Below are 15,438 nucleotides of genomic sequence, written 5' to 3'. Positions count from 1 at the left end.
GCACTGTTCCAAATTTGTGGTTGGAACAGTTGAACAAGCAAACAAGAAATTGAAGCTGAGAGGTTGGTGAGTTTGGAGACAGAGCTGGAGATGGAGCAGTTGTGGGTGATGAGAACAAACAAGGAATGGCCTTGGGAAGAGGATAGTTCAGGAAGACTGAGAAGGAGATCTTGGGAAGATCGAGGAACTGGAAGGCTGAGGTGACCTGGGATGATGGCTGCACTGGGTGGTGAAGGACCCTACCAGCTAGTTGCCAAAGTCTTTGAAGAATGAGGGCCAGTTTGGCAAATCAGCCCCTGACAGGTATTTTCAAATTTTTCTGTTGTTGATTTTTGATAGGAAGCAGTGGCAGCAGTATAAACTTTGCTACTAGTGATTATTCTTCTGAAATCTTTCAAAATGGGCAGCAATCTCAGGATGTACAGAAAAAAGAAACATTTCCCAACTTAGCTGAAGAGTCCATCTGGAGAATGATAGAACAGACACCTGAGTGCATTCTGATGACGTATCAGGTGCCTGAGAGGTAAGAAAGCATGTTAGAAGACCCACCTTTATATAAGTGTTTTATGGTTTCTTAAGTGTGTTTTTAATACAAAGTGATTTTTAATGTTTTTATACATATCCTTAGAGAAATGTATTTTCAAATTCATTCATTTGAAGTCAAAAGACAAATGATTTCTTAAAACAATGGTTGTAGTGGTAGTGACAGTATAAATATGTTATGTGTCCTGAGACAAGAAAACAAAGAGAGGCAGTGCTTTCCAAGACAGCCCACAGGTATGAGAACTTTTTTAAGAGCCTGGACTTTTTTCTCTCATTCTAAAAGAAGAGAAGACCTAAAGGAAATCTGTTTCTTCCATATGACTCATTAAAACACTATACAGGGGCTTCCCTGGTGGCGCAGTGGTTGAGAGTCCGCCTGCCGATGCAGGGGACACGGGTTCGTGCTTCGGTCCGGGAAGATCCCACATGCCGCGGAGCGGCTAGGCCCGTGAGCCATGACTGCTGAGCCTGCGTGTCCGGAGCCTGTGCTCCGCAACGGGAGAGGCCACAACAGTGAGAGGCCCTCTCACTATTGTGGCCTCTCCCGTTGCGGAGCACAGGCTCCGGACGCGCAGGCTCAGCGGCCATGGCTCACGGGCCCAGCCGCTCCGCGGCATGTGGGATCTTCCTGGACCGGGGCACAAACCTATGTCCCCTGCATCGGCAGGCAGACTCTCAACCACTGCACCACCAGGGAAGCCCAAATTGTGTATTTTTAATGATTCCATTTTCTCTCCATTATTGGCCTCCCAGCTATTCTTTTTTTTTTTTCCTTGTTTCCTTTTTTTTTTTTTTTAGTCATTGCTCTAGGATTTACACATGCATCTTTTACTTATCCCAGTTTACCTTCACAAATTATACCTATTCTATCACTTTATGTCTAAGAACCTTAAAACAGAGTACTTCCATTTCCCCTCTTTTGTGCCATTTCCATCATACACTTTACTGCAACATGTATTATAAACCCCACAATGGAAGTTTTACTGTTTTTGCCTTAAACAATTACCTTTTAATGATGTTTTTCTAATGAGGAAAAATGCCTTTTATGTTTACCCATACCCTTTTTTTAAAAATTGGAGAGGTACTTTGTTTTGTTTTCTTTTAATTTTTTGAAAGTCAATGAGAAGGACCTTGAAGGGTCACATGCAAGATAGGAAAGGAATGATCCATGAGGCTCTATAACAGCCATAAAGCAATGGGCCTTGGGATGGATGGATGGCTTCTCTATTGTAACAGGAGGATGATGAGGAGAGAATGTAGATATGAGTAAGTTTATGTTTGGTATCAGGATGATGAATTTCCTTTCTAGTGGCTTCCTTTTTTTTTTCTTATAAAATAGGTGAGAGTGAGGGAGGAAACAGAGGAGTAGAAGATAATCCTGCTGGGGATAGACTAGTGTGCTGACCACAGAACTGTACCAGGATATGGGCTTTGTGATGATCCTTTGGTGGTGATGAATTTACTGTAGAACCAATGCAGCCTGTTTTACGTGACTTTCTCTATGCCTTTGGCTACTTGGGTTTAGATAAGAGCAGAACTGATAAGTGGCTTTATCAGAGTTACATTTTGATAGTTGTGGAAAATTAAAGGGAAAAAGAAGTCTCAGGTATTGCAGAGTGCTACTGAATGAATGATGGGCTTTGGGCTCTAAGCAGAACGGCTAAGGCACTGTTCCAAATTTGTGGTTGGAACAGTTGAACAAGCAAACAAGAAATTGAAGCTGAGAGGTTGGTGAGTTTGGAGACAGAGCTGGAGATGGAGCAGTTGTGGGTGATGAGAACAAACAAGGAATGGCCTTGGGAAGAGGATAGTTCAGGAAGACTGAGAAGGAGATCTTGGGAAGATCGAGGAACTGGAAGGCTGAGGTGACCTGGGATGATGGCTGCACTGGGTGGTGAAGGACCCTACCAGCTAGTTGCCAAAGTCTTTGAAGAATGAGGGCCAGTTTGGCAAATCAGCCCCTGACAGGTATTTTCAAATTTTTCTGTTGTTGATTTTTGATAGGAAGCAGTGGCAGCAGTATAAACTTTGCTACTAGTGATTATTCTTCTGAAATCTTTCAAAATGGGCAGCAATCTCAGGATGTACAGAAAAAAGAAACATTTCCCAACTTAGCTGAAGAGTCCATCTGGAGAATGATAGAACAGACACCTGAGTGCATTCTGATGACGTATCAGGTGCCTGAGAGGTAAGAAAGCATGTTAGAAGACCCACCTTTATATAAGTGTTTTATGGTTTCTTAAGTGTGTTTTTAATACAAAGTGATTTTTAATGTTTTTATACATATCCTTAGAGAAATGTATTTTCAAATTCATTCATTTGAAGTCAAAAGACAAATGATTTCTTAAAACAATGGTTGTAGTGGTAGTGACAGTATAAATATGTTATGTGTCCTGAGACAAGAAAACAAAGAGAGGCAGTGCTTTCCAAGACAGCCCACAGGTATGAGAACTTTTTTAAGAGCCTGGACTTTTTTCTCTCATTCTAAAAGAAGAGAAGACCTAAAGGAAATCTGTTTCTTCCATATGACTCATTAAAACACTATACAGGGGCTTCCCTGGTGGCGCAGTGGTTGAGAGTCCGCCTGCCGATGCAGGGGACACGGGTTCGTGCTTCGGTCCGGGAAGATCCCACATGCCGCGGAGCGGCTAGGCCCGTGAGCCATGACTGCTGAGCCTGCGTGTCCGGAGCCTGTGCTCCGCAACGGGAGAGGCCACAACAGTGAGAGGCCCGTGTACCGCAAAAAAAAAAAAAAAAAAAAAAAAAATCACTATACAGGTATTTTCCATCAAGAGAAAGAGGCCTAGCTTTACCAGTCTGACAAAGAAATGAGTCAGTTGTTATATTTTTGATGTGTACGTCATATATTAACAAGAAATATAAAGTATATTACAAACTAAAAAGAAGTGCTGTTCTTATATCACAAGATAAGAACCCTGTGCCTTATTTAGGACTGTGAAGGTTTTGTTTGCTTGTTTTCAGGGTTAAAGAAATTGTACTGAAAGAAGACTTAGAAAAGCTGGAAAGCATGAGGCAGCGGCAGCCGCAGTTTTCTCACGGACAAAGGGAGGAGCTGGCCGATGTGCATTCCTGGATTCAGAGCCAGATGATTCCTCAGGAAGTAGACATCCAAGTAAGCCCAGTAATAACAGCTGTCATGTGTTGCTGTTTTTTGTGCCAGGTAGTGTTCTGGGTGCTTAGTGTACAGTCATCCCTCTTTTTCTGCAGGGGACTAGTTCCAGGACCCCCTGGGGATACCAAAATCTGCGGATGCTCAAGTCCCTCATGTAAAATGGCGTAGTAGTTGCATGTAACCTATGCACGTCCTCCCGTATACCTTAAATCATCTCCAGATTACTTATAATACCTAATACAATGTAAATGCTATTTAAACAGTTGTAAATTTAACATACATTCTATGTAAATAGTTGCTGGTGCACTGCAAATTTAAGTTTTGCTTTTTGGAACTTTCTGGAATTTTTTTCCCAAAATATTTTCCATCTATGGTTGGTTCAGTCTGTGGATGTGGAACCTGCAGATACAGAGGGCCGACTGTGCATTACATGATCCCACTGAAAATCTTAATCTTCACAATTGCTTCTGTGGTAGGTGTTATTATCCCTGCTTTACCAATAACAACAAAGTGAGGTATACAGATACTAAGTAATTTGTACACTCAGCGCTCTATATCCACGGTTCAAATTTCAATCTGCAGTTGGTTGAATCCAAGGATGCGGAACCCTCGAGTGCAGAGGGCTGACTGAACCAAGTCATTTATATAAGGACTTGAACATCCATAGATTTCTGTATCCTCAGGGGGTTCAGGAACCAAGCCCTCTGCACAAACTGAAGGACCACTGTATAAGTGCTCACAGCTCTTCAGATTTTGAATACAGGTCTTTTTGACTCCAAGTGTTTTTTTCTTCCACCAGTTGGAATGTTATGGGGCAGTTAGGAGTAAAGACACCTGCTTTCATATGTGATTGACTGGGGAGGAGAGTATAAGCTTTGCATGTCAAATACGCGTGCATGTTTGAAAAGAGTTGAAACTCAAGATGTAAGATTCACACCAGAGGATTTAGGATTTAGTATTTAGGATTCATGCCGAGCAGGAATTTCTGTGGGAAGAGTATATGAAGAATGAGCCCCCAAACAATTTAAGCAAAAGTATTTAAACAATTGCTGTCATTTCCCGTCTAATAATAAGGGATGAACTATAATGGATAGTCTTAGATGTGAGTAAGTGGGAGAATGAGACGCAGGTTGCTTGGCCGGCATTTTACTGGTTTAAAAACTTTTCAGGTGACTTCACATCAAATAACCTGCCTGCTCTTGTTCCTTTTTGGAGGGCTGTGTCACTTGCGAAAACGGAGATTCAGCTGGTGATGCTGCAGAATCCTGTGGTCCGGATCCAGCAGAAGCAGCAGTTGAGTGACTCTGAAGATGCACCTGTACTCCCTCTCCAGGCCTGTGGGACAGCTAGACCTCCTTGTGATTCTCTCTAAACCCCTGGGTCTTAAATGACCTTGAAGTTATCATTGAATATTAAGCTTTTTCCTTCCTGATTTTTTAACAGACATCATTTTCCTGAAGCAGACATTGTATATAGACTCTTTTACTTGTCTTTTTCCCCAATGTATTTAAACTGTCAAATAGACTATTTTTCTAGTTTAGCTGTCCTCTAATGAGATTGGATGGCCTCTAAAGAGGTACGTGTACAGTCGAACTTTATTTCAGATGTCACCCCAAATAAATTACAATTAGAAGTATAGCTAGAGGACTTCCCTGGTGGTGCAGTGGTTAAGAATCTGCCTGCCAATGCAGGGGAAACGGGTTCGATCCCTGGTCTGGGAAGATCCCACATGCCGTGGAGCAACTCAGCCCGTGCGCCACAACTACTGAGTCTGCACTCTAGAGCCCGTGAGCCACAACTGCTGAGCCCGTGTGCCACAACTACTGAAGCCCACGCACCTAGAGCCCGTGCTCTGCCACAAGAGAAGCCACTGCAATGAGAAGCCCGCGCACCACAACGAAGAGTAGCCCCTGCTCGCCACAACTAGAGAAAGCCCACGCGCAGCAAGAAGACCCATGCAGCCAAAAATAAAATAAATAAAATAAATAAATTTATTTTTAAAAAAAAAAGTATAGCTAGAAAGAGCCCCATACCTTAGCCTCATTGATTTTGTTCTGTTGTTACATGAATCATTTTCCCCTGTTAGAGACTTCAGGAAATCCCCGCTCTGGGCCATGTACCTTTCCTAACAATGTCCATAAATAACAGTGCCCTCACCTGGTCTTTGCCCGGTGACACATCCCTCCACAGTTAGGGTCTGACATTCCAGTTTTCTCACAACACAACACAGATCACTTCAGCATTGACCAGTATGAAAATGTATTGCCCATTGGTGTACCGGAAATTCCTAGCTTTTAGGGTTGAATTTTGACCTTCATTTTTGTAGATGCTTTTCCTTTTGATTTTCTACCTTCCACTGAAATTCTCAAAGTCTTAGTTAAAAATGGATCAGCTTCACAATGAGCTTATTCTTTGCAGGGTTTAAATTAGCTTTTTCATGTGTAATGTTAAAACAAAAGAGCTTCTAGCTCAACCAGCTTCTGACTCATCCCTTTTGAAATTTTAAAGTAATGATTGCAAAAATTTTTAAAGTTATGTAAGAGTTGATGTCGTTCTTATATGCGTATGTGTTTAAATGTTGTCTTATCAAAACTAACAGTTCATTCTTTCTTTCCAACCAATTTACACAAAAGAAGGTCTCTCAATCCCTGCCAGAGGTCTGATTGGCACTGCCTTCTTTTTGTCCTTAAATAGGGGTAAGTGTTGCCCTTAAATAGGGGTAAGGGTCCTACGGGAGGTCCCTAGCCAAGAGGGTTGCAGAATCTGCCACAAAGGAGGGCTTCCTGGGCCTGCTGAAGTTGTGTCTTTTAAGAAGTGAGTGAGTTGTTTACATGATTTGCGAGCCCCCTCTTCGTAGAGAAGTGATGATTCCTTCTCAAACTTGGAATGACGTGTAGTTCACACCCATGTAGATCAGAACCAGGAATAGAAGAAAATGAAGGCTGGAATAACCTTTTCTCTTTTAAATAACATGCAAAAAACTTACTTTTTTTGTTGCGGTGGTTTGTTGTTGTGTTTTTTTTTGTTTTAGGAAAACACTCCTTCCTTTCAAGTTTTATAGTTTTTTATAAAAGGCATCCTGATCATAATTATGAGAATCAACCTTTCTATCCACAATGCTGCTGGACTCTGATTTTCAAGCCTCGTAGCTTAGATTGACTTTCTAAAGTAGAACAGACGGCTCTCGAATCTGCAGGGGATTGGTTCCAGGACCCCCTGGCAGATGCTAAAATCCATGGATGCTCAAGACCCTTCTATAACATGGTGGTACAGTCAGCCCTCTGTACCTGCGGATCCACATCCAGGATTCTACACCCCTCCCCGATTCTCCCCACCAGGAATACAGGGGGCCAACTGTAGTTTCCTATAAGGTAAATCTTTCTTCAGGTGTCAGAACCATTTTCAAATGATGCCCGTGACATCTCCTGGAATTTTCTCACTTTAAGCGGCTCCATGCCCGTATTCCTGTCTTATGAATAGAAGACTCTCCTATCCTGCTCCATCTCAGCTGTTAAATGATCTCTGAAGCCCTTGTTGTGTTGGTCAAGTTGTGTGGTATTTTTGCCCTTGGTGAAAAATCAAATTTTAAGAAATGAACCAGCCTGGATATTGTCCATCAGTAGAATCGCTGTGACCTTCTGTAGTGATAACCTTTTTAATTTGTTTAAATCAGAAATGGCATGGAGCAATCAGAGGACGGTTCTGCATTTGTGAACATGTTTTATAAACCTGACCTTCTCTAATATAAGCCCTCATTTCGATTCTTTCTGGACGTTTGTTTTATCGACATTTGCTTATTTCTTTGCCTTACTACACGTTTAGGGTCAATTTAAAATTGGTGCTTGTTGTAAGCAGATCTAAAAAACCATTTGTAGTTCTGATACTTTGATAAGCCGCCGAACTGGCGTATTTAGAGTTTGGACCATGATGCTTCTACTGCTGAGGATGAGCAGACGAGGTTCAGCAGTGCGGCTGCCGCCCCCCCAGGGGGGATCCCCCCGAGTTTAAACAGTTGTTCAAGTTTATGAACTTTTTGTATTGATAACTATAGAAATTGGTAATAAAAATGTATACTATAGGCTTCAGTGTTTACATAAATGTTACCAAAAAGCTGTATTTTTTTGGATAAGAGGTCAGGATTTATGAACAACAGAATGCTGTGCAAATGGAATCGTTTTACAATTAAGTGCAACTTCATCATAACTTACAAGGTAAATTTAATCCAAATGTAAATTTTCTTTCAACTGAGTTTATAATTAACTGTGAATTTACTTGTTTTTAATGGTTATTAATATTTTAATCGGGTATCTTTTTTAAGCAAAAACAATAAACGGTATACATGTGAAACTTGAGAAATTTCTTGCACTGCATCAATAAACCTTTGCCCTGAATGTGTGTTTTATATCACTGAGAAAGATTTACTGAGATTGAGAGACACTGCAGGGCGCTCACGTTAGGGTCACTCTGTGTCTGCGTCTCTGTCGTCACTGCGTCCAAGGTCCTGCTCAGTGATAACACAGCATTTAGTCCTCACTTCAGCACTGGGAGGAGCTTATTGGGTTCTCAACATATGTACATGTTTTTTAATACTAATTTTTTTTTTTAATGTTTGGCTGTGTTGAGTCTTTGTTTCTCTAGTTGCGGTGAGCGGGGGCTACTCTTCGTTGCGGTGCACAGGCTTCTCATTGCAGTGGCTTCTCTTGTTGCGGAGTGTGGGCTCTGGGCATGCAGGCTTCAGTAGTTGTGGTGCGCAGGCTCAGTAGTTGTGGCGCATGGGCTTAGTTGCTCCGCGGCATGTGGGATCTTCCCGGACCAGGGCTTGAACCCATGTCCCCTGGTCCCAGGTGGATTCTTAACCACTGCGCCACAAGGGAGGTCGCTTTAATACTAATTTTAATGCCTAATTTACAAAATTTAGTTATGAAGATTACTCTTTCAGATTCTGTAGAGTGAACCTGTGTTTCACAAAGTCTGAATGTGGAACTGGCAGCAACAGAATCTTGGAATTAAACTATGAATCGGGATCCTGAGGCCAACAGGACTTGCTAAATGTTACACCTTTCAAACCACCTGCACCTCCTGTCGTAATAAAACAACAGCAACCCAAGAAGGGAAGAGAGCTCAGTGTTGATGGATGTGTACTCCTCCCGCAGGGACGGTTCTGGTGCTTCCCATGAATTATCTCATTTAATACAACCACGAAATAAGCAGCGTCACTGCCCTCATTTTACAGAGAAGGACAGGGGGGTGGAGAGAGCCGGATGACCTGGCCGGGGGCTCACAGCTGGGTGGGAGCAGGGACTTGACACCAGAGCCCCGGCTGTAAGAGCAGCTGCCTAGTATCACAAAACGGGAGGGATTTGGGATTCTACGGGATGGAATCCACCCTAAGCTCTTCCTGGTGTCATAAACATGCCGGCACTCGTGGGGCCAGAGTCCTGTGTTAGGGAACTGGATTCAGTTGAATTTCAGCAGCGAGCGATGCCACAGCATCCTCACAGCCACATGTCAGCGTGTTCCTGAGATGACGCATCCATCCTTCAAGATGGAAACAACTTGCCTACAGATTTGTTCTTGATGTCTTAGACAAGGAAAGGGAAGATTTATCAGACCTGTGCTCTAAAGAGATTTTGGATGGTTGTTGACAAGATCAGTACCGATTATGTGGCTGTTTGGTGCAGACCTGAGCCTTCATTCCTCCTGAGTTGGGGGTGTGATTGGCGACAGAGCCGAGATGGGGAGCCTGGGTTTCCCATGAGAAGTGCTCTCCCGCGGGCATGGGCTGTGCTGGGAGCTGCGTGGAGCTCGCGGGTCTCAGCTCCATACTCTATACATAGATAAGCTATGATGGTATAGATGTATGAAGAGGCTAAGTTAGTATGTGCACACACACACGGTTTTTAAAAATTAATAAACCAGGCCATATCTTCCATTCCACAGTCTTAAATCCCACCTCAAGTTTCTTCTCTAAGAAACAGATTGTGAAGGTATTTTTCTAGTACTGTGCTCCTTGAGCTCACAGAAACTGACATCAAACAAGCTTCAGTGTTAAGAGATTAAAGTTTTCAAGTGTTCAGTACTTAGGTTAACTAAGGGAGAGGGAATCGGAGTGTGTGGACGCCCTTCTTCAAAAACAAAGGAGAATCCAGACTGTTCCCAGCCCTAATCTTTAGGCATCCTTCACTTTGGACGCTTTTCCAAGCTAAGATACTGATTTTTTTTTTTAAGTAATAACTCACTTTGTTATTTTTAAGGCTTGAGAGGACATCATCACTAAGATAATGTAGGTTAAATGATTTGTAGTTTTACTATTTTAACTAAAATTTACTTTTCTGACTTTTTCTTCTTAGTATTTGCTTCTGTTCATTTATTTGTTTACTTTTAAACTTTTAGATAATTCTTTAAAGATAAATTGATGGATAGATTTTCAGGATATGCTTATAAGTAAAATAACCACTCATGATATTTGCAAAACATAGAGGATTTATTTTCCAAATAACAATGAACAGGGTATAGCTTGCCTAGGTTTTCATCTATACTGCTTTCAAATCAAGCGTTTTTATTTTACTTTTTCTAAGATGGTTGCTTTTGAGTTGACAAGTAGATGTTCATATCACTTCAGACACAGTATTTCCAGAAGCATTCAGAGGGAGTTCCACGTTTCTTGTATGGTTTCCTGATTCTGGCTAAAACGTGACTCAGTAAAATGTTAGGATCTTGTCCTGAGAAAGCCTGAAATTAAAACAATCCAAATAAAAAAACAGGTTATCAATGAATTGAGTCCTACACACAAAAATAGGAACCTTAGTTCAGATGTAGGACCTTTAAAAAGTGTTTTCTTGCTGTTTTATGGGATAGAATTGCGGTGAGCGCCCAGCGTGTAGGTTCTGGAAGGTCTCCTTGTGCCCTACCTGTGGTCCATCCAGTCTGTTTAGCCCTGTGATTGCTGTGAATTTTCCTAAACCCTCACTGACCTATTTCTATTTAAATCTGTCAGTAACATGTTCTGTCCATTTACTGTCTTCTCTGTAAAGTAGGCCTTTTATTTGCCTTGAAATTAACTTTTTTAAGCATGGACCCTTACTTTTTTTTTTCTGGGATTTCATGAGCAAATCCTAATCACCATTATGATTTTAGAGTCTTTCATCATAACCCTTCTATTCGGAACAATATAAACATCTGAATGATAATGTTTAATGTAGAAGCCATCCCCATCCCCTTCTGGGTGGTTTAACTGCCCTGGGGCCTCAGGTGGTGTATGCCATCTTCAGAATTGAGGGATTCCAGAGTATATTTTTATAAGGATGGTAATGGGTGCTACACCAAATAAAGGTGTCGCCGGTCAAAATATTTGGGAAATGCTTGGTTGAAATTAAATACGCTTATCTCATTTCCTGGAGGCTTTAACATGCTAATAATGTACGTAAAGAATTACCAGGATGGGAGAGGGGCCAGAACCCAGGGCGTCACTGTAGGCTGGCTCGTGGGACTGGTATAGCTGGAAAGCCCTTTAGGAGACACTAATTTAGAGTTTGAGGGGTTGATAATGATCAAATACAGATTTTTCTTTTAGTGTTTAAGGTCCTCCATTAACTGTGCACCATTTCTAACCATTTAATATTATCATTCATCAATCCCAATCACAGTATGTCTTCTGCACCCAAAATGATTTCCTACATATTCTGCTCTATCACACACACGACATCTCAGGGTTTTGACCGTGTCTCTCTTCTATTTAGACATCATATGGCAGGGCTTGTCATACTTTATTTAATGTGCATAAGAATCACCTGGGGAGTCTTGGTAAGATGCAGATTTTGATTCAGTAGGTGCTGTGGGGTGGGGTCTGGGAGTCTGCATTTCTCACAGGCTTCCACATGGTACCAATACTGCTGGTCCTCGGACCACGTGAAGGCGATCAATGACACAGCACAAGTGGATGACAAACCTGAGGGCAGGGGCCTTATCTATTTTTTATTCTCTTAAACTCGTTACAATAATTTATCCAAAGTGGGCACTGGATAAGTTCTTGTTGCATCCACATTTATATGGATCAAAATTTGGGACATGCTTTGAAGTAATACTGACTGACCAGTTATTTTAAGGTGTGATTTCTACCGAAAATGCTCGACTGGTTCATGAATTGGGGCTCCTCTAAAGTCAAGGCATAGCATGCTCACTTTTGTAACGTAATTCTCATGATGGAGCTACTTACCTTTCTCACACTTCCACTTGGGTAAAAAATGTTGGTACCGAGATCTGGAAAACAGTATTTTGAAACCATTCATCATCAGATCTATTATTTCCATTTTATACTTGTCTTATTTAAAACACACAAAATATTCCTAAATCATGTCTAGTTTCTGATTTTCCTTTTTTTCACACCACAGTGATATTTACTTGAAGGAAGATAGGCAGGCACCTGGTTCTTTCTCACTTCCAGAATTCACAAAGGGCTCTGCATTTTCCTGAGTTAGCAGTTCAGTAGTTTATCAAAAATATTTTATAACAAGTGAAATTCTTTCTACTAAACAAGGTCTATTAAAAGACTCCATCTCGTTTCCAGAATGTCCTGAGCATTTCTATCAGTGCTGGGAGGAATACAGTGACAGAGAAAATAGTAAAAGTTGCCATTTCATGGATTACTTTGTGTGCCGCTGTGCTGAACATTCTACTTGCATTTTCTCATTGACTGAACTTCACAACAACCCCATGAGATGGGCATTTTTATCATTCCGTTTACTGGTTTAAGAAACAGGTACAGATAGATTAAGTAATTTGCTTAAGACTTGAGTAAGTGGGAAACCAGGATTGTAAATTTCACTTATTGAAAACTGGGATAATGCCCTCCTTCCCCCCAAAATAAAAGTGCGTACAGAGAACAAATATACCGAGGGACCAAGTAGAGCAGGACGCTTGGAAGGAGTTGCTGAGAAAAAGAAAACAGAAGATGGCAGAGGAAGTCTTTATGCCCAGACGGGAGAGTGTTGGGTAACGAACTCATTTTACATAGCTGATCTTTATGTTCCAAAATAGGATTTTACCTCATCTAACTGATAAGCCCAGGGCGTAAATTCAGTGGCCAGAAAATCAGACAGGCTGTAAACACAAGAATCATTTCACCTGCTTTCCTAAGACCGTCTCCTGTCTCTGCATCTGACATCTCTGACAGCATCTGCAGAAGGGAAGCTCTTTCCAGCTCATCCAAAGTTGGTCTGATATCTTCAGGTGCTACACAGCGTAGAAATGGATATTAGCAACTCAGCCGATTCTTCAATCAGTTCTGTTCCTTATTGTCTTTTGGGGGGTACCAGGGACAAGGAGATAATACTAGAAAAACCTCAAAGACTAAGTTCCGGGTTTGTCTTCAGTAGTATTTTAACCGAGAAGTGGAAATGCTACAGTCCAGTTCACAAGCCAGCAGAACAGGAAATCCAGAGTGTGATTCTCATTCTGATTCCTCCTGCCTGTGTGGCCTTGCCAGGCTGCTCACTGCCTTGAATAAGAGGGTAGGGCTGAGCCACAGGGTCAGTGCAAAAGCACTTCCACTTACAAAGTGATTCTTCCTCATTTCTATTTACCTACTGCTGCCTTTTGCCTTTTGCTTTCAGACATATGGGTGGTGAAATTGGAGTGAGAGGAAAAATAAAGGAGTGGTTTTCTAAAAGACAGGATTGTTAAGGTTCTTCCTGTAAAGCAAATAGGATGGCATCACCTCTTATCTGTCTGGCCTCCAAGATTTAGACACAATCGTCAGAAAAGAGAGTCAGCTTTAAAATACTCTTTAAAGAAGTTGATAGCAACATTTTCAGGGTGAAATTTGGTCAGCTTAGTGGCATAGAAGATGCATGGTAAGTGTGTGCAAGGTGTGTGGGAAGTGAGTGTGAGGTCTGGTGAGCAGACTCTGGACCCGGGCAGAGCAATCTTGGCCAGGTGCTTCAGTGGGGAGATTGGAGCTTCTGGGGAGTCCTGTACTATCCCCTTGCTCCGCTAAGGCTTCCAAATCCTCAGCTACAACCTTGACTGGAAAACAAAGAGCAAGCCATTGTGAAGGCTTCTGGGCACATTCACAGTACTTCTGAAGAATATTGATGAGAAATCTGTAAAATTCTGAAGAATATTAATGATAAATCTATAAAATTTGGCCACACATCAATGTTTATGTCATGAAGGATCATTTTTGGAGAAACAAATAAGTAGGAAAAGATTTCAGGCAAAAACTCTAATGTAAGCTGCCACCTGTTAAGAATTTAAGTGAGATGCTACACTCATCTAAGTTTGGAAAAATCATAATCATGATATGTAATTTTTTGAGGATGACAGTAATATCTGAATGTTCATTCTTGGTTTCATCTTATGCTTTTCACTGTTCTTTTTTTTTATAGCAGAGATTCAATAAAGTTAATGCCCGATTTAGCCATTAAGATGACTGCCACTTATGAGTTCAGTGACTGTGGAAGTTAGAGCTTGACAATTATCAGAAAGCTGCCTGAGAGAAACTTTAGAGAGTAGAAATTATAAAATCAATGGCTTAGAAGAGTTTTTTTTTCTTTATAAAAAAAATGTCTAAAGTATCCACAATTAAAGACAAGTTAAAATGTTTATGAACCTATTACCCAAGCACCAACCTTTTCGTTTCTTAACTAAAGAGCTAACAGCACAATAAGTATCTGCTTGACTGATACACTTTAGGAGAATTCAACTTAGCATTGAACTGAATGAAACAACAATCAAAAGGAAAACAAATGTACTTGGAAATCTGTGTCATCCCTAGCCCCAGATAGTCACTTCTTTATTTTTTAATAAACATTTTTGTTTCATATAACACATGTCAGATGATTACTTTTTAGCTTAAAATAAGATACAATAAAAATATTTTAACCTATAATTGGAACAACCAATTCTGCATTCATCCAGTTCATTTAAAATAGAAACTAAAAGCAATGATGTTTTAAATTTAGTGCCATTTTCAAAATTGAAAAAAAAAGAAAAAAGCGGATCAAAATAACTTAGAAATGTAGAAGTGACATTAAATAAGCAATGTTAACCTTCTACTTTTACATTTTAGAAAGGAAAAAAAAAACTGTATCCATTACTGACTCTGAGATGTGTTGTAAGGATCCTTAGAATTCTTTTCATAGCTGGGACTATTAATTTCACAAGACTCCTTTAAGAAAGAATTTTCATTCTTATCTCTAACATTGCATTTAAGACCCTTGAAGACTCTTTCAAGACTGACATAAGGGAAAGAAATCATTTTACCTGAGAGCTGCAGGGGCTCTTGCCTGGAGTCAAGGACAGGAAGAGACCAGAGAGGATTTAAGCATCCTATGAAAAGCAAACAGCAGGAGACCAGCTTATACATGATTGGCAGGAGACAGAAGTCTTCCTTCTCAGCTTCTGTTTGTTGGAACTTTCAACTTGCTTCTTCTCGGAGATATAGCTCAGTGGTAGAGCATTTGACTGCAACTTGTTCCTTCTCATTCGGTGATCAGCGATTATATATATTATCCTATGACCTCATATCATCCCCTACAAAAAAAATAAATAAATAAATTTATTGGCTCAAGGCTGAAAGACAATCACTTTGCATTGATGTAATTTTTCAAAGTAGCAACTCATAGACAATAAATTTACTGTCTTGTTGCCTAGTGTACAAAATAGGTATTAAATAAAGAACAGTTACGTTTATAAAGTTGGCAAAAGGAGTAACTGAGAGCAATAAATCATGAGTTAAAGAAAGGATAAGACATGAGTTGAAG

At 40.8% G+C, this 15,438-nt stretch overlaps 2 protein-coding genes across 11 annotated transcripts in view; one reads left to right on the top strand and one right to left on the bottom strand.

Annotated features, from left to right (window-relative positions):
* The window catches only part of PER3 (period circadian regulator 3), a 69,983-nt gene extending 61,978 nt beyond the window's left edge, over positions 1-8,005 (top strand). For 6 of the 10 annotated variants that reach the window (XM_055083799.1, XM_024125626.3, XM_024125623.3 and 3 more), the window contains exon 20: positions 340-554. In XM_055083799.1, coding sequence (XP_054939774.1) covers positions 340-527 — 188 coding nt within the window. In that variant the 3' untranslated portion in view covers positions 528-554. Of the gene's footprint in view, positions 1-339; positions 556-3,525; positions 3,677-4,891 lie in introns of those variants that run through there. The other 4 variants (XM_028487892.2, XM_028487893.2, XM_055083801.1 and 1 more) reach the window with 3 other exon arrangements.
* A 2,289-nt stretch (positions 8,006-10,294) lies between these two features.
* UTS2 (urotensin 2) lies at positions 10,295-15,041 on the bottom strand. The gene is made up of 4 exons (XM_007106511.1): positions 14,939-15,041; positions 12,800-12,907; positions 11,894-11,935; positions 10,295-10,416 (listed from the first exon to the last, which is right to left on the bottom strand). The coding sequence occupies exons 1-4, from the start codon at positions 15,039-15,041 to the stop codon at positions 10,295-10,297; spliced, it is 375 nt and encodes a 124-aa protein (XP_007106573.1).
* Positions 15,042-15,438: the final 397 nt, after the last annotated feature.

The sequence above is a fragment of the Physeter macrocephalus genome, chromosome 3 (genome assembly GCF_002837175.3).
Source record: "Physeter macrocephalus isolate SW-GA chromosome 3, ASM283717v5, whole genome shotgun sequence".
Classification (NCBI taxonomy): domain Eukaryota; kingdom Metazoa; phylum Chordata; class Mammalia; order Artiodactyla; family Physeteridae; genus Physeter; species Physeter macrocephalus.
The sequence above is the reverse complement of the archived record's forward strand: the minus strand, read 5'-3'. Positions and strand labels throughout refer to the sequence as shown.